The 18,560-nt window shown below is 45.7% G+C and overlaps 1 protein-coding gene across 3 annotated transcripts in view; it reads left to right on the forward strand.

Moving 5' to 3' along the window:
* Positions 1–18,560, forward strand: part of TNFAIP8 (TNF alpha induced protein 8) — a 158,446-nt gene that overhangs the window by 107,501 nt on the left and 32,385 nt on the right. Inside the window, exon 1 of one of the 3 annotated variants that reach the window (XM_060177422.1) lies at positions 4,992–5,209. The exons of the other annotated variants lie outside the window; for them this stretch is intronic. Within the exon in view, the coding sequence (XP_060033405.1) occupies positions 5,134–5,209 (76 nt within the window). The 5' untranslated portion in view covers positions 4,992–5,133. Of the gene's footprint in view, positions 1–4,991; positions 5,210–18,560 lie in introns of those variants that run through there. 3 annotated transcript variants of the gene reach the window in all.

An 18,560-nucleotide genomic window follows, 5' to 3' on the forward strand; every position in this document is an offset into this window, starting at 1 on the left:
ACCAACCAACCAAACAAACAAACAAACAAAAACCAGCTCTATTGAAGCATAACTCAGGAAGAGGTTTCTGCTGCTCTGTGATAAAGTTCAATTGAGAATTGGTGTAAATAAGCGTTCCTTAGACCCAAGGTGACATTGAAGATGAAATTTTTCCCAAAGTTAAACACCAGGTGAGAGGGCCCAGTCACTTGTGATATAAGCAAATATCTGGAAATGCCTGAGAATGAAAGGGAAAAAAAAATTTTTTTAGACACATAAGAATCAGCATGCTGTGGCCCTCCTATATTGACACAGAAAGCAGGGAGATCAACTCTTAGATGTGAGTTGGGGTTCAGAACAGTATTTATATGCAGTTGGGTGTAAAATAAGAGGTGTTACTGGTTTCATTGCTATTTTGTACCAGATGATTTTTCAAATAGATTGTTGGTGTAACTTTGAAGCATGTCGTAACACTCAGTGGTGTTAGGATGTTTCTTTTCTTCTTCTTTTTTTTTTAATATTTATTCCCTTTTGTTGCCCTTTTTTTTTTAATTGTTGTAGTTAATGTTGTTGTTACTGATGTCGTCTTTGTTGGATAGAACAGAGAGAAATGGAGAGAGGAGGGGAAGACAGAGAGGAGGAGAGAAAGACACCTGCACACCTGCTTCACTGCCTATGAAGTGACTCCCCTGCAGGTGGGGAGCCTGGGGCTGGAACCCGGATTCTTACACTGGTCCTTGGGCTTTGCACCATGTGCGCTTAACCTGCTGCTTAACCACCGACTCCCTAGGATGTTTCTTAAATACACAAAGAGTGAACAGAATTTATGTGCTGGAGTCTACAGGTCATTGTAATGTATTAGAGCACTGTTCACTAGGGTTAAAATGTAAAGACTTCCCCTTGGAATAAAAACTGGATAAGATCAATATGAAGAGACCATCCTTAATAGTGTTATGTAACTGGAAACCCGGAAGAGTCAGTGGCCCTTTGGCACATTTTGGCAGGATGGAGATGTGGGGGCAGTGAGTTTGCCCATGGCAGGTGGCTTGGAGCTCATGCAAGTTAATGAGAAGCGTACAGTCCTAACTCAGTTACCGCTGATTTTAAAATAAGTTGAGCACTCCTTGTTCTTGAGGGAAAGCAGGACATTCTTCTCCAAGGTGACCAAGGAATGCATTTAAATACAAAAGAGATTTATTCAGGCTTCCAGGATGGGAGTGAAAGTGTGTACACTGACCAAGCTGCAAAAAAAAAAAAAAAAATTATATTACATTACAGGGCTGACACAGCTGCATCTGAACTGTTCATTCAGCAGTTGTTCTCCTTGGCTAACCTGAGCAGGGAGGAAGGTCTCTTTGTGAACTCTGGTGTGAAAAACAAGTAAGACACTGAAGACATGTATTTTAAACATGCCTTCCATGGCCTGAGCATCATTTGACATCTAATAAATAATTCCTGTTGGAGGCACAATCTGAGAGGAGAGGATGAGAGTGAGTTTTTTTATGGTGAATTCGTCAGCAGACAATGTGAGGTTTTTTGCATAAACATCACCTTGAAAAGGTGTTGCGTCTTATTCCAAGTATAGATGAGGAATAGCTGTCTTATTTGTGTAGCACAGTCTTGCCAGGATTTTGTAGGACTCCTGGTGGACATCTGTGAACATCTGGGCTATGGTAGGGGAGGGCAAGGACAGATGGTATATTTGTGTTGGTTGGGGGGTAGCAACTCAGGAATGATGACTCCAGCAGGACAGTAGGACTTCTGACTAATAAGAGAGCATTGCTGTAGGATCAGAATGATTCTCACACCAGACCATATTTTCTCCCCAAGTTAAAGGTGACTGACTTCGGTGTTCACCATAGCAGCTTGTGACCCAGGATATGGGGCAGGGAGTGGGGCACCACACAGTTAACTGACTTTGAAAGGGTTGCAGCTAAGCCACCCTCTCGGTGAGGTCAGTTTCCGGTAGTTGCCACAAGCTGATATTTTCCAGATGTTTCTCTTCCTTCTCTGCTCTCTGATGGGCCATGTCTTCCTCTCAGCATCCTGCCTTTTCAGTGAGATGGAGATCAGATTCTGCTCAGGGTCTTAGGCAAGTTACAATCACTCAGCAGTAGGAAGTGATTCAGTACCTGGGCCATCTGTGGATGTTTATCACACTCTCTCACTGCTTGTGAATAGCCGTTTCATTTTTCTGCTCAAACTCAATATTGAAATAAAACCATGGCATATCTTTTATTTTTTTAAAAAAGAAAAAGAGTTACTAGGGGGAGTGGGTAGTGGCGTATCTGGTTGGGTGCACTTAAGGACCCAGGTTTAAGTGAAGTGGTGAGGTAGTGCCGCAGGTGGTTCTCTTTCTCACTTTCTATCTTCACTTCCCCTCTCAATTTCTCTTGGTTCTAGCAAATAAAAGTAAATATGTATGTATGTATATGTGTGTGTGTGTGTGTGTGTGTGTATTTTATATATATTATGGAGAGAGAGAGAGGGAGAGAGAGAGAGAGAAAATATAGAGGATAGAGAACCAGAGCATCACTTGGGTATAGGTGATGCCAGGAATCAACCCTTCAGACTTCATGCTGCAAGAAGTCACTATTTATTTATCTATTTTACCAGAACACTACTAAATTCTGGTTTATGGTGGGAATAAACCTGAGACTTTTGAGACTCAGGTATGAACATCATTTTGCTTAATCATTATGTTATCTCCCCACTCCAAAAATTCATCTTTAATAATGCAGTAGTCTTTAAGCTGTGTGATACTTTATGGTTTCCAAATCACTTTTTTGCTTTTATTACCTCAGTGTGAAACATATATACACAAACATACTATTGCTATCCTCATTTTACAGATGAGGAATACATTTCCCAAGATTATACAGAAAGTAATTGGTTTAAATAATCAGCTTCTTTAAATTCATTTATTTTTGTGGCTTGGGAGGTGGTATGGTGGGTATAAAGCTGGGCTTACAAGTAGGTGGTCCTGGATTCAATCTACAACATCACAAAATATTTTAGCTAATTAAATCCACATCTTTTGTAAGTATTCTTCACAAAGTTAGCCATGGTTTCTCTACTTTTCTTGTCCATGTAAAATTGAGAAATGAAGAAAAAAGCTATTGGAAAAATACATATCTAAAGGGAATAAGACTTTTCTCACAATTTCCTAGTCCATGTTACCTGAGAGCTTTTTTATAATTTTTCTAATTTTTTTTTTTTTTAGACAGAGACATGGGATGGGGAGAAAGAGAGAGGGGAAGAAAGAGAGACACCTGCGGACCTGCTTCACTGTTTGTGAAGCAGACCCCCTGCAGGTGGGGAGCTGGGGCTGGAACCCTAGGTATGCTGCTATCAGGTCCCCTTACCTGAGAGCTTTTGACCTTTTGTTGGTGAAAAAAAAACTAAGGCTCTATGACAAATTTCCCTCAGATAGGCAGGCATAGATGAGAGTTCTCTCCTCCTCTCCCTCACTTTCTCCTCCCATCTCCTCCCTCTCCTTATTTATTTATTTATTTATTTATTTATTTATTTATTTATTACTAGAGTGCCACTCAGCTCTGGCTTATGGTGGTGTGGGGGATTGAACCTGGAACTTCAGCGTCTCAGATATCAGAGTCTTTTTGCATAACCATTATGCTATTTCCTCCACCTTCTCCCCACTTCTCATAAGGAAAAATCAAGGCTTAAGAAAAAAAAAAAACTTCCTCTCAATCTAGTGGAACAGAGTAGTGACTAGGGACCCAAGGGCAGAGATGGCATCTGTTCTTAAGGCTATGCAGCCTCTTTAATCTGTCAACATCTACGACCCTGGCCTTTATTTATTTACTTAGTTATTACTAGAACCCTGCTCAGCTATGGTTTATGGTGGTGCTGGGGGTTGAACCTGGGAGCTTGCAACCTCAGGCTTGAAAAACTCTTTGCATAGTTATTCTGCAATCTCCCCAGCCCCTCCCTGGCATGTTTAAGGGATTTGTCCCTGGTTGTTGAATAGCCAGAGGACAGTCCTCCTGGATAAGCAGAGCCCTGAGTGTGCCCAGGCTGAGGCTGGTGGATATACTTCTGGGCTGCTGTCCATCCAGAGGTAAGGAAAGCATGGGGGTCACTCCTTTTTTCTCCAGAAGTTCTCCACTCCCTTGGACCCTGTGAGGAGTGAAGGTAGCTGGCCACTCCAGCCCCCTGGGACGATGCCCACATGTCTTTCTTGTGAAGACAGCTTGCAGCATAGCAATACTCTTTATTTGTGCTTGTTATCAGATGCCAAGATAAGGAAAGCCAGAAGTGCAAGGCAAAGTGTAAACCAGATTCGGAGGCATTTATTTTACTTCTTTATTATTTATGTGCTGGGGCCCAGTGTTTTTTTTTTCTTTATTGCACTTGTATTTCATAGTCACAATACCCCTCACAACACACTCCACCCCCCTACCCCCCCTCTGTACCCCAGGTCAGCTCTGAAGGAGCAGGGCTGCAGGAAAGGTGCCCTGGGAGCCTTTTGGGGGGTGGGGGTGGGGACAGGGCTGTGGGGAGGGCACCCTGGGAGCCTCTGGAGGTGTGGAAGTGGCAGGGCTGTGGGGAGAGCACCCTGGGAACCTCTGGGAGTGTGGGGGGGCAAGGCTGTGGGGATGGTACGCGGGGTGGCTTTAGGGGGAGCTGGACTGTGGAGGGCACCCTGCTAACCACTGTGGTGAACCGGGGCTTGGGGAGGAGTCCCTGGGAGCCTTTGGGTGGAGCTGGACAGGGAGAAGGACACCTCTGGAGACTCTTGGGTGGGGAGTAAGCCTCTGGAGGGGAGCCTCTGTGAGGGGAGCTTCTGGGTGTACCTCTGGAGGGGCACTTCTGGGGGGGAACCTCTGGAGGGGAGCTTCTGGAGGGACCTCCGGAGGGGCATCTCTGGGGAAACCTCTGGGGGAGCCGGGCTGCTTTGCAGCCCTACCTGCGAGCGCCCCGCCCGCCGCCAGGTGGCCTCGGCCAGCCCCGGCCCGGGGGCGTCTCCCTATTCGTCACTCTTGCAGAACTTTCCCCTTGAAAATCCCTACACCAGAACCAGCCCCGCCGCCCGTCCCGGGGAGGTTTTGATCTGAGTGGTTCCCCTTCCGTCTTCTCTGGCGTCCTGTGCGCGTGTGGGGCCCCGGCGAACTTGCTGCACCGCCTGGGTACATGTCAGCCACAGTCGCTGCTGCGCCTGCTGCTCGCTCCGCCACCATGCACTGCGAGGCCGAAGACCCCAAGGAAGGTAGGGCTGTGATTGGGAGGGGGGCGGGGAGGGGGCACCCCAGGTCTGAGGAGGGGCGTGGAGAGAGGAGGGCGCTGGAAGGGAGCCGCGGAGAGTTTGCTTTGTGCGCCTTGCCAGCCCTTCATCCCTCGTTTGCCACAGCCAGGGGAAGGGAACAAGTAGGGACGTTCCTGTCCCAACTCAGCCAGCCCACAAAAGACGGCAATTGTTATTTCTCTGGAAAGGAAACACTCTAAGCATTAACTCCCAAGAATGCAAAAATGCCTGGAGAAGTGCTATCTGCCCGCGGACAGGCGAGCGTGGGGTGCCCAGATCACCCCAAGATTCGGGATCCATGGCCCCTTAGGGAGGGATTCAGAAACTGGAAACACACAGGGTGCTTCAGTCTGAAAGGGGAAGCTGGGTGAGAGGGAGAAGTGAAAGATCTGTTTGGAGGGGAATAGATTTGCGACCCCCTCCCCCCCCCCCCACACACACACACAGACCCCTTACTGACTGGCCAGCCCTGAAAACCTTTGTTGATTGAGGTCTTAAAGAAGTTGAGATATTGGGGTCGGTGTGGAGGTGGGGGACTGGAGGTCTTGCGTGCCTGGAAACTGAGTAGTTTGTTTGTAGTTAAATGTTCTACCCCTGAGCTATACCCCAGAGAATGTTTGTAACTTTGTCATCAAAGAGGGCTTCATTTACTCCTAACAGAAGATAGATGACAGATGGGGCTAGAAGGGTTCCAATCAAAACAATTATCCTCTGGTGTTAGCTCCCTCCCCGAGTTTATTTGTGTGTGACTGTTTGCATGCTTTGTTTCCTGCAACTTTGCGGTATATATACACAGAAGTCATCCCTCAAGTGGGCTTAGCAATGGGGAGAGGGAGTTGTGGAAAATTAAGAGACTTGTAAGGAGTGAAGTTTCTGTTCTTTTCAAGTAGCCTCTTGGGTTAGTAGTCAGTTTCCAATCAATCACAGCAGTGCTGGGAGCCCCATCTGCAGAGCACCCCCTCCCCTACATCATTTCTCCTTCAGTGAGGGGAACCCCTGGAAACGTGTCCTCTTCTGTCTTGGACTGATTGCCTTCCCAAAGTGGAGCTCTGTGTTTTGTAATAGAGTCTGACATGCAGTTTATTATGGGTAATAATAAGGGCTGACGTCTACCTTATTATGCTGTGTATGGAGAGAAGTCAGTTGGAAAAAAAAATACTGCTTATTTAATAGCAATAAGCAACTGGTGAGAACAAGAACTGACAGCCAGAAGCATTGTTTTTGAGCTAGATGTGGAGCTTGGGGGATTTGTGTTTCCTTTATGGCCTCTATCCTGATGGAGCTCTGTGCTGATGAATTCTTTTCATTTCTGCCTTTATAACAGCTCTTGATGCAGAGTCCAAATAGGAAGCAAACTGAGAGAGTTCAGTGGTGGTGAGCTTTTGGAGGACTCACTCGTAGTAGTATCCTGATGGATATTTTCTCCCAGATGTGTTTTTCCTTTCTTTGGGGGAAAAGAGGGAGTGGAATCTAAGTGGGCATACAGTTTCCTGAAGTAGGTTTTTCTGTTCCTGCAACAACATTCCTATTCATTCGTTCCTCCTGTCCTGATTGCTGGTGGTGACCCTGAAAATGGAAGTGTTGAGAGATCCCCTGATGGCCCCCATCTACTAGTTCCTCACTCTACTTCTTCATTTATGTTCTGTAGACATACTGCCTGCTGTATAGCCTTTGAGTTTTTGTGTGTTTGTTTTGTTTGGCTGTCAGGGTTATCACTGAGGTGCCACACCTATACTATTCCACCACTTCTGTAGACTCCATTTTATTTTTTAGATAGAGGGTGATAGAGAGGGAGGAGATACAGAGATAGAGAAAGGAGAGATAATACAGCACAGCCTCATATCGCACATGGATATGTAGCCATGTGGTATCCAAAGTAACTCAAATCCAAGTCCTCAGGACTCCTGGCCTTTGTGTTCTTTAAAAAAAAAAAAGGCTAATACGTTTTTTTAAAAAAAACTAGCTCACTGTTCAGCTCTGGTTGATAGTGGTGTTGGGGGTGGAACCCAGGACCTCAGGCATGAAAGTTTTTATACATAACCTCTATGCCATATTCTTAGCAAAAGGTATTTCTTTTGACATGATAATGTGATGCTGGGGCCTTTTTTTTTTTAATTGTCAGTTATAGTAGGATATTGCATTGAATAATGCTTGAACAAGATTGAGCCAGGCAGTTAAAGGATGTATGAGTGTCCATATTCCCACTGTGTCCAGGTAGTCCTTACAAGACTAGTCATTGACTGTGGCCTAGAAACTTCCATTGAACTACTACCACTCATATGTGTTTGAAAGGAGCTCACTGTGCAAACTCAGCTATTTACCTCTCTGTCCTAATCTTTGCCCCTCTCTTTCGTTTGCTTTTTTCCTTCCTGGTGGACTTCTGTAACCCATTTAGTGTGTGATCATCATGAGCTCTTCACAGTATCTGCATTGCCAGAAGATTGCCTTCGGATGCTTCACGCTTGATTTGCTGTAATGAGAGACCACAGTGAGAGACTAGTCGACTTTGTTTGGGGTGGACTCTGAAAAAACTATCAAGTCTGATTCAGAAGTCCTCGGAGGCCAACATATCTGTGTATGTGAGTGAACGTAGATGCAAATGACTGGGGATATTGTTAAGTTCTCCGTCACTTAGAATGCCCTTGACTTTGTGCCAGGAGCGTGAACTGCCCTCTTCAGCTTAAAGCCACCTCCTAAAGAACTGATTTCATTTTTGCTGGCTTGCCAATGAATAGATGATTGTACTGGGGCATTAAATGGAGTAAAATAATCCAGGTCTCACTTGATTAAAAGCCAAATGAATATAAGATACCCGGGCATTACATGAACAGGAAAGCGAGAGAAATGAAGGAAGACATTACTTTATTAAAAAGTGGAATATCCTGGAAAGGGGGCCGTCAACAGGTCCCAGTGGATGGGGAGGGACTTCCTGAGGGCCAACACTGATGTGCATACTTTTGGTATCTCATTGCTTCCTGTCAAGTAAATTACTTAAATGATGAAGTAGTCAAAATGAATGGCAGTTAAGATCTCTGAGCATCAGGGATCCAGGATTCCTTTGTTTTCATTGCAGCTTTTGTACCAGAAATCAAGACTGCCATTGTTGAACAGGGATTGCTTTGCAAGGACTCAGGAAATAAATGAGTATTAGAGGTGCCTTTTCAGACAGTGTGCTAAATAACTGTGTTCCAGCTAAGCTCCTCCTCTGTTGCTCATAATAGCATTTCCCTTTGCCACCTCACCCAGCTCTCTCCTGCCTCACCAGGCCTGTTATTTCACAAAGAAAGTAGTAGCCATCAGACTACTCCTTCAACTTCTGCTCCCAGACTGACACACTCACCTCCACCTCCACCCAGCCTGCAGTTGTCCTGGGATGAGTGCCTCTCCCACTGCAGAGGGTGACTCTTCCCATCTTGGGTGTCTCCCTGTACTCCTGGGGCCCCTGTGTCTCCTAGATTCTTCCTATAGCTATGCTATGCTCAGATCTACCCACCTTCCTGGTGTTAACATTTGCTGGTCTTTCAACCTGAAATAACCTTTTTCCCTAGCTGAGCCCATTTTCTGGTCAGTTCCTTGGAAGGAATTTTTCTGAACCTGTAACCTAATGGGGGTTCATTTTTTAAATAATTATTTTTATTTTTATTTTTATTTATTGGATAGAGACAACCAGAAATCAAGAGGGAAGAGGATGAAAGGGAGAGAGACAGTCACCTGCAGCACTGCTTCACCTCTCATGAAGCTTTCCCCCTGCAGATGGGGGACCAGGGGCTTGAACCTGGGTCCTTGTGCGCTGCAGTGTGTGCGCTTAACCAGGTATGCCACCACCCAGTCCCCTAATGGGGGTTCCTTATATGCACTTTCTCAGAACTGGCTTTTACTTTATTTTATTTTGTTTTGTTCATTTTTACCAAGAATTGGAAATAGAAAGCAGTTACCACCACCCCCACCACCAGTGCAAGAAACAGACATTGGTTCCTCCTGTCATAAGCATAATTTATTGTAAGTTTACTAGGTAGTTTACAGTGACAGTAAGAGTGAAGATCCAGCCTTTGAAAATGCAGGAAATATAGCCATGGACATGCCCAAGAGCCCTTAGCATAACAATGCACTACTGCCTTCCTTATCCGTGTGTGTGTGTGTGTGTGTGTGTGTGTGTGTGTGTGTGTGTGTGTGTGTGTGTGTGTGTCTTTTTCTTTTTTTAGTTCTGTCTCTGCTTGGCTTCCAGATGTGGCTGAGTATTTGGTCATCCTCAGCATTTAAAAAAATCCCATCAGGAAACCACTGGATTGGCCCAGAGTGTGGGCTTGCTCTTTGCTGCCTGTGGGAGAGGGACTTTCTGATCCCAGCTTTGGGCTTTGGTAGTGGAAGTTGGGATTGACCTCCTACCATCTGCAAGAATAGGAGTTCTCCAGAAATAGGAATTCTGACTTTGATCAATGCAAGAGCAGCAGCCCTCCACCTCGCCACCCGACTGACTCTTCCAGCTCTTGTGTTGTCTTGTTTATTTACGGCCTTGTTCCCTCAACAAGCACTGTCTCCTTTGTTGGTGTTCCTCCCATGTGCCTCCTCAAGTGAGTAATGTCTCCAATCAAACCCAGTTTGGAGCAGATGTTCTTCCAGGACATTCCCTTAATACTGTGTATCCCCCCTCAGTTGTCTCATGTCCTCACTGTGGATTACATTTGTCTTCTTTCCATTTGTCCACTTTGTTAGGAGATTTAAAAAAAAATATTTCGGGGGTCGGGCGGTGACGCAGTGGGTTAAGCGCATGTGGCGCAAAGCGCAGGGACCGGCGTAAGGATCCCGGTTCGAGCCCCCGGCTCCCCACCTGCAGGGGAGTCGCTTCACAGGCAGTGAAGCAGGTCTGCAGGTGTCTATCTTTCTCTCCCCTTCTCTGTCTTCCCCTCCTCTCTCCATTTCTCTCTGTCCTATCCAACAACGAATTGCGTCAAGAAGGGCAATAATAATAACCACAACGAAGCTACAACAAGGGCAACAAAAGGGGGGAAAAATGGCCTCCAGGAGCGGTGGATTCATGGTGCAGGCACCGAGCCCAGCAATAACCCTGGAGGAGGAAAAAAATATATATATATTTCTTGGGGGCCAGGTGGTAGTGCAGGGGGTTAAGTGCACATGGCATGAAGCACAAGGACTGGCATAAGAATCTCCGTTTGAGCCCCCAGCTCCCTACCTGCAGGGGGTTCGCTTCACAGGCAGTGAAGCAGGTCTGCAGGTGTCTGTCTTTCTCTCCCCCCTCTGTCTTCCCCCTTCTCTTGATTTCTCTTTGTCTTATGCAACAACAATAACAACAACAGTAATAATGACAACAATGGGCAACAAAAGAGAAAAAAAGCTTCTAGGAGCAGTGGAGTCGTAGTGCAGGCACCAAGCCCCAATGATAACCCTGGAGGCAAATATATATATATATCTTTTTTATTTATTGATACAGAGAGAAATTGAGTGGGAAGGGGGAGATAAGGAGAGAGAAACAGATACCTGCAGCACTGCTTCACCACTCATGAAGCTTCCTTCCCCCCGCAGGTGGGGACCAGAGACTTGAACGTGGGTCCTTGTGTGCTCAAGCAGGTGCACCAGCACCCAGGAGCTTTTTGATAGTAGAATGCGTGATTGCCTGTTGCCCCTGGGTCCCTGGTGCCTTATCTAGGGCTTCTCATGTAGGAGGGGCTGGGAAAGCCTTATCAAATTAACTAGTCATTAAAGATGATGTCACAAATCTGATTAAACCTTGTAGAGCACTGCTTAAATGCTTGTAGCCTCAGGGTCTGGGAGTTAGTTCACCTGGTAGAGTGCATATGTTGCCATTGTGAGGACCCAGTTCAGCCCCAGGTCATGATATGGGAGCATCTACACAAAGGAAGGTTCATTGTTGCGGGGAGTGATGCCATGATGTCTTTCCCCACTATCTCTCAACCACTGTCCTACAAAAAAAAAAAAAAGTGAGTCTTGGGAGTGGAAGAATTGTAGCAGGCACAAAGCCCCAGCAGGGAAAAATAATTTCTTTAGAAGACTGATCAGGGAGTCAGGCTGTAGCACAGCGGGTTAAGCGCAGGTGGCGCAAAGCACAAGGACCGTCATAAGGATCCCAGTTCGAACCCCGGCTCCCCACCTGCAGGGGAGTCGCTTCACAGGTGGTGAAGCAGGTCTGCAGGTGTCTATCTTTCTCTCCTCCTCTCTGTCTTCCCCTCCTCTCTCCATTTCTCTCTGTCCTATCCAACAACGACAACAACAATAATAACTACAACAGTAAAACAAGGGCAACAAAAGGGAATAAATAAATAAAATAAATATTAAAAAAAAGAAAGAAAATTAAAAAAAAAAAAAAAGAAAAGAAAACTGACCAAAACTAAGTTAGAGGAGGTGGACCCTTCCCAGAGGTAGGAAAGTAAATAACATTTTGGATCCTCAAGATAAGGTCTTGAGTTCAATCCCTGGCACCCCATGTGCCAGACTGATGCTTTGGTTCACCCTCTCTCATAAATATAGACAGAGAGAGAGATTTGACTGGTGACCGATAAACCACAGTCTGTGCTTTCAGCCCAGATGTAGTTGGTTCCTCGTGGGGTGTCCTAAACTGCCCTCCCCCATCATGTGTACCAGCTTGAGGGCCAGGGGGTGGGGGGAGACCAAGTGTCTGGAGAAGCAGGAGCAGAGCTCAGGACCTGGTTTTGTTATATGCATGTCGTGTCATCACAACTAGCCTCCACTGTGTGTCCAATTTCTTAAAAATCTGCACCTTGTGTATAGACTGGCACATGGTTCTTAACACAGTCGTGTCCCACTCAGTTAATTCATTCTCTCTCTGGGTAATGAAATTCAGTCATGTGTCTCTGAATTATGTTTCAGTCAGCAGTGGGCCCCAGATAACGATGGTATGTTGCAGGCTCTGCCCTGTAAATTGGGAAAATTACACTCTACATGTTTGCCCAGTGATGAAATCTAACAATACATTCCTTGGGCCGTTTCCCTGTCCTTCAAAGAGGCCTGACTGTAATTTGCTGGCGAGCGATGCACAGACATCTGCACTTCCAATTGTAGCTCCCCTGGTTTCAGTACTGTTTAATGGGTACTCTACCTGTGTCCTGATGCTTCTGCAATGTTTTCTCTGGGCTTCTGGCTACATTGGATCCCTCTGACCATGCGTGATACTGTTGGAGGTCCCACTTCTTTTGGTGGGGGGGGATATCTTAGGAATCCCATTTTGCCAGCCAAGTGACTGAGGTTAGGCAATTCCAGGGAGGACAGAGATGTGCCTGAGAGATTGAACCTCCCAGAGACCTCATGGTCAGAATTGCCTCATCTCCCAGTGATTGCAGTTCTTTGGGGTGGGGGAGGCAAATGGCAGAAAGCAATCCTGGAAAGAATGGGACCAATACCCAGAAGAGTGCTTATCAGAGAGGGGAGATGCTCAGGAGTACTAGAACCCATCAACTCAGTGATAGTCTGTAAGTGATTGCACCACAGAGTGTCCTCTCTGGACCTCCCATGCTGATACATGTCATCCTTGCTACACTTTCCTGTGCCTCCCTTCCCCACGTGCCCAGTCCTAGCTTTGCAGAGGGAAGGAAAAAGCTGGGACTGAAACTGTGGGTAGATTTTGATGAAATATTCCTGAACTTGGTGTCAGGTATAATGTAACATAGACTGGGATGTGGGTTTTTTTTTTTCTTCTTCTTTTTTTCTGCAGTCATTAGTCTTAGAGTGCAGTGTGCTGAAAAGGGCTTGTGGAGGAGAGTCTACTTAGAGACCCAGGTCCCATTAGCTGCTCTAAGTGAGCGTTGCTGATAGCCTCACTCCCAGCACTAAGCTCAGCTATGTTGGGGCTATTTTCCTTACTTCTGAAACTTTCATTAGAGATTGACTAATATAGCATACCTTTCTCATCTTTTAAATCATGTCATGGAGCAATCTGGATAATGTGGCCATTAGATTCCTTGCGCTCAGTAACTCAGAAAGTAGTCCAAAAGTAGGTGGTGCAAGAGACCACAAGTGGGACCAGAAAAAAATTCAGAAGCCAGTGATTTTTAGTGTAAGGCAATTACTAGATTTGCCACAAATCATTTCTTGTGTTCACATTTCTACCTGTCTAACAAAGGTGCTAACCACTTGGAAAACAATGAGATGAGCATGGGAGTTCTGCACTCTTCATTTTGTGAGCTATGGTTAAAAAGATACTGTAAGCTATCTAATAATAATAATAGTCATTATTTAGAGCCAAGGAGATAGCATAACAGTTAGGCAAAAAAGACTTTCATGCCTGAGCCTCTGAAGTCCCAGGTTCAATCCCTGGCACCACCATCAACCAGATTCTGCTTATGAGGTCTCTGGAAGGATCTACAGGACCAAGGTTCAATCTCTGGCACTACCATAAGAGTGTGTGTGTGTGTGGGTGGGTGTGTGGGTGTGTGTGCGCGCGCACGCACACTCACAATTCTAAAGAAGATATGAGGGAGAAATCATTTTGTAGTTAAAATGGGTCCCCTCCAAATACAAGTAGGATCACCATAGTTTTGAGTTAGCAGCAACTTTGCGGGTCTTTTTGTCTACTGTCTTTAATGCCCATTTGACAAACAAGAAGTCTTGTAAACTTCAGGCATCCTAGTTAGTTGCCCAGAATCTTCTAGATGCTTGAACCAATCTCATCTGTTCGTGTTACTGCCATTCACTACTTTGTGGGAGATTTACAAACCTGAATGGGGTGGCCGCATACATGGAAATTTCCTGTTCTGCCTTCTTCATGGAACTCAGGTGAGTAAAAGGTGTTGTGAAATACAACTAAACTCTGCAAATACATCCTCTGGTTTCAAAAGTGGTAGACCAAGCAAGAGGCCATTAAATGGTGAGCTCACTTATTTTCATTCCTTTGAGCATGTCAGGAAAATTAGTGACTGAGGGTGCTGGCTGAGCAGGGTCATTTTTCTGTAGGGAAAAGGTGTGTGAGGGTAGGGAGGAGCCAGCATTTAGATCCAAACAAGACAGTGCAGGAACAGATGGGCAGCCCTTGCCTCATTCCCCCTGGAGCACTGCAGGCCTGGTGCCTTGGGGATTCAGTATGCTCTCAGCCAGAGATGTATCAGTGGTGAAGAGAGCACATGCTTTGAATGTATGAAGGCATAGGCTCCATTCCTGGGCTCCCCAAGTGGTGGTGTTTTTGTTTTGTTTTGTTTTGTTTTTCCCCAGGAAGCACCTTTCCACAGGTCTTCAACATCAGACCAAAGCAATCTGAGAAAGAGTAGTTGCTTCATTCTTGTTCAGAGGGCTTACTAACCTTAAAGAAAAGTTAGACACAGAGTGGTAGTGAGTCCAGACTGACTAACTGCTGAGTGGGCATAAGTGGCTGAGGGAGGGCTACTCTGTCAGGCTGCAAAGCCAGCTGAGTTACTAGGCATTAGGCTAGTACCTTGCGACTTTTCTCCTTTTAACAATGTGTAGGTGGATCAGGACAAACCAGGAAAGGGGGTCACGTGTATTAATGGCAGCTGAGCTTCAGTAGTGGAGGTAGATGGAGGTGTGGCACTGTACTATTAAAACTTACATAGAGTAGGGAACCAATGGTAAACCAATTCAATTTATTTAAAAAATAAAAATGAAATCAGGGCCAGGCAGTGCATCTGATAAAGGACATGTTACAGTATGCAAAGACCCAGGTTTAAGCTCCCCTGTCTCCACATGTGGGGGGGCGGGGAGCTTCACGAGTAGTTGAGCAGTGCTCTAAGTAAATCTGTTTTTCTCCATCACTCACTCATGATGAAAGAAAAAAGAAAAAAATGGCAGCCAGGAGTGATGGAGTCATCGTGTAAAGACCAAGTCCTAGTAGCTAAACAGACGCACAAACAAAAAGCAAAGCAAAAAAAAAAAAAAATGTATGGGGGTTTCATGTTTGTGTGGTTTTCAGTTGTGGACTTACAGCTTTGTAGTAACAGACAAGATTTAATCTTGCCAATAACTTGGAACCAAGCTTCTTCCCAGGAAATGATGATGCGTAGAGACCACTGAGGAGAATGACCTAAGTGTCCAAACTAGCTTCAGGTTCTTGGAACCATGAGACCTCATTTGCTTAAGTTAGACCTCACAGTCAAGAAGAGAACATGCAGCTTGTGAACTTGACCTCCAGTTGGACCAGCTTTCTGTGTGTGTTGCCAGCTCAGCTGCCCAGCTGTGTTTTCTCATGTGACCCATGCAGCTTGACTGACAGTGGAAAACCAGAGGTGTCCCCAAAAGCTCAGGAAGTTTTGCCTGCTGTGAAAGGCTCAGTAGACTCCAGCTTCTAGAGTGCAGTCTTCCCCCCAGCCCCCCAAATAAATAAATATCACTACTACTGCATTCCCTGGGCCTTTTAAATTCATAGTAGCAAATGTGGGTTGAATCAGTACCATGCTGGGAAAGCAGAGGGGTGTGTGTGTGCACGCCTGTCTGTCTGTCTGTCTGTCTGTCTGTCTGTCTGTCTGTCTTTAAAAGTACCTAAGGCCAACCTAGAACCAGGCTGCCCCTGGGGACTAGTGATAACTTACAAGACACCAGTTTTGTCCTTGGCTGTTTGTCCCCTTCTGTGACTAATGAGCCTTTCTGAAGAAAACATAGAGGTGGTTATTTTAGATTAAACTATGCTCAGACCTTCTAGGCGGGAAGCAGATTTTTTTTTCTTGCCAGGGCTTTGCTGGGGTGTTATGCCTGCACAGTTCCATCACTCCAGATGGTCTCTGCATCTCTCTCTCTCTCTCTCTCTCTCTCTCTCTCTCTCTCAGGGTGTAAATGGTAGAGAGGGAAAGACAGAGAGAGAAGGTGATGTCACAGCATTTCACCCCTTGTGAAGCTCCCCTTTCATATAATGTTTCCATGTGGTAGCTAGGGGCTTAAACCTTGGTCATTGCATTTGGTAAAGTGCATGTTCTAGTGGGAAGCAGTTGTTGTAAGGAATGGGGTGGAAGGTGAGCTGGAAGAGGCAGATAGATGCAAAGTAATGTTTGGAAACACCAAACTGCCAAGAGCCAGGGTCTGAAGGACAAGACAGAGCTGGGTAAAAGGAACCTGGAAGGGAAACATATAAATACCCAGTCATAAAGAAAGCTGCCCAAGGGAAAGGCTGGAGAAGAGAAGGCAGGGCCTTTTACAAGGAGGCAGAGTAGTTGCAAGCAGTTAAGGAAACAGAAATGGAATAGCAAGGGGTAGGAGGAGAACAGGGATGGGGGTTGGGGCACAGGGTTCTAGCGGCACAGAGAACATTGGCAGCTATGTCCAAAGGGAGGTTGCTTGGATGCCCTCACTTTGGGTCTCAGCAAAAGCTGGGAGCCTGGGTTTGAAGCACTAAGAACACACCATGAGCATTTAGTCAGTAGGTAGTGGGAATGAGGCAGGCAGGGTGGGGCCTGAGGGTGACTGCCTAGACAGTGAGCAATGCCCAGTCTCCTAGGCAGGGAGACCTCCTTCATCTCTGGCATGCACTATCCAGCCCTCATTGCCAGCAGATTCCCTTCCTGATTCCATTCCCATCACCTCCACCTCTTCATGAGGCATCACATAAAATCAACACTAGTGCCTGAGGCTAACAAGTGAACACAGGCAGGAAATTTAACTTAGTTCCATAGACTCGGGTGAAGCTTGGCCAGACTGTGAAGTAGAACCTTTTTTTTTTCTCCTCCCCTTTGCCTGGAACTCTTAGGGATTTGTCTTATTTTATTTTTATTTTTTTTTTACATTTTATTTATATTTATTATGTGATGTCAGAGAATGATCCCAGAACTTTGCACGGGTTCAGTGATACCCCTGAGTGGTCTCATGTCAAATTCTTCACTCTTTGTTTTAATTGCCAAAAGAGAGAGGAGAGCAACATAGTGTGAGAAGAGACATGATAGCACCACTCCACCCATCCATGGAGTTTCCTCTGGTGCTATCCAGATGGTGCCTCCATGTGGTGTCAGGGTTCGAACACATGGTCTCACAAATGGGTCAGCTATCTTCCAGTCCCTCTGAAAATGTTCTAGACTCTCTTAAAGTAGGAAGTAGTCCTTGCTAATGAAAATATGCTGGATGTACTGCCCATTTGCAAAGTCAAAGAGATGATGCTTGTGTCACCATGTCAATGACAGCCTCACCCTGAGCTGCTTGATAAATAAGGAGGCCTATAATCACGCCCAACTCCAGAATCTGCTGGTTGCCTTCTTGAAGTATTCTCCTAATTAGTCCTCATTTCATGTTCTGAGCAGGGGAGGGGAGGGTAGGCTTGTCTTAGGGAAATATATATATATTTTTTCCTTCTGGAAACTTTTTGTTTTGTTTGGTTAAAAGTGGAGGAGTAGTAGTAGTGACTGGGAGGTGGTAACACAGTGAATAAGGCAGTGGACTTTCACACATGAGGTTGTGATTTTAAATCCCTAGCATTCCATCTGCCAGAGTGATTCTCTGGTTCTCTCTCTTCCTCTTCTCTTTCACAAGCAAATAAGTAAATCTAAGAAGGAAAAAAAAAGTGAAAGACTAGTACACCAACAGTTTTTCTCATTATTAAGCCCTTATAAAGCCACTTCTGCTTTTGGAGGGTCAAAATGTGAGTGAAATCAGCTATGAAACGGCAGGGATAAAACACATCCCCAGATCACAAGTCTAAGCTAGGCTCTTCAGAGAAAGGAGATGATAATAATAGGAGTCTCTGAAGCAAGCTTAAGAAGAGGGAGGTCTCAGCAAGCAGCACCTGCTGAAAGGGAAGGAGAAGGACCCTTGGGAATCCCCAAATAGCAAAGGAAGTGGGAGCGACCATTTGACAGGTTCCAAAAAGTTGAAAGGAACAATGGAGCAGCAGTAGTGAGTGGGAGCGTGGGCTGCAGGAGGGGGTGGGACCCTAGCCTGAAGGACAGCCACAATGGGTCCCTGTGGAAGAGAGGAAGAGAGGAGTAAAGGAAATAACTGTAAAATGAGGGGGTGGGGAATGACTTGAGCAGAGCTGGAGAGGTGAGAACAGAACCACTGGGATAAGTCTGGGCAGTCCGTTGATTGCTGTTTATTTTGCAATTAGCAGGGATATGACTTGGGGGGGAGGGGTGGGCTGGTCAAGTATGATACAGACTTGGGGCTCATAAAACTGTGGCATGTGGGGGAGACAGAAGTGCCCCAGTTCTTCTCAGGCAGGATTAATGCAGAGGCCCATAAACAAGGACTTGACATTGAGGAATGCTGCTGCTCTTCTAACTGCTAAATTGAGGCCCGGTTAAAGCCAGGGCTGTGTTGTGTTGGCTTGGAGACCTACTGTCTTTCTTACTGGGTTAGAAAAGGATTTCCTGCAAAAGCTTGCAAAGGGCAGATGATG

This window comes from Erinaceus europaeus, chromosome 2 (assembly GCF_950295315.1).
Source record: "Erinaceus europaeus chromosome 2, mEriEur2.1, whole genome shotgun sequence".
In the NCBI taxonomy this organism is placed as follows: Eukaryota; Metazoa; Chordata; class Mammalia; order Eulipotyphla; family Erinaceidae; genus Erinaceus; species Erinaceus europaeus.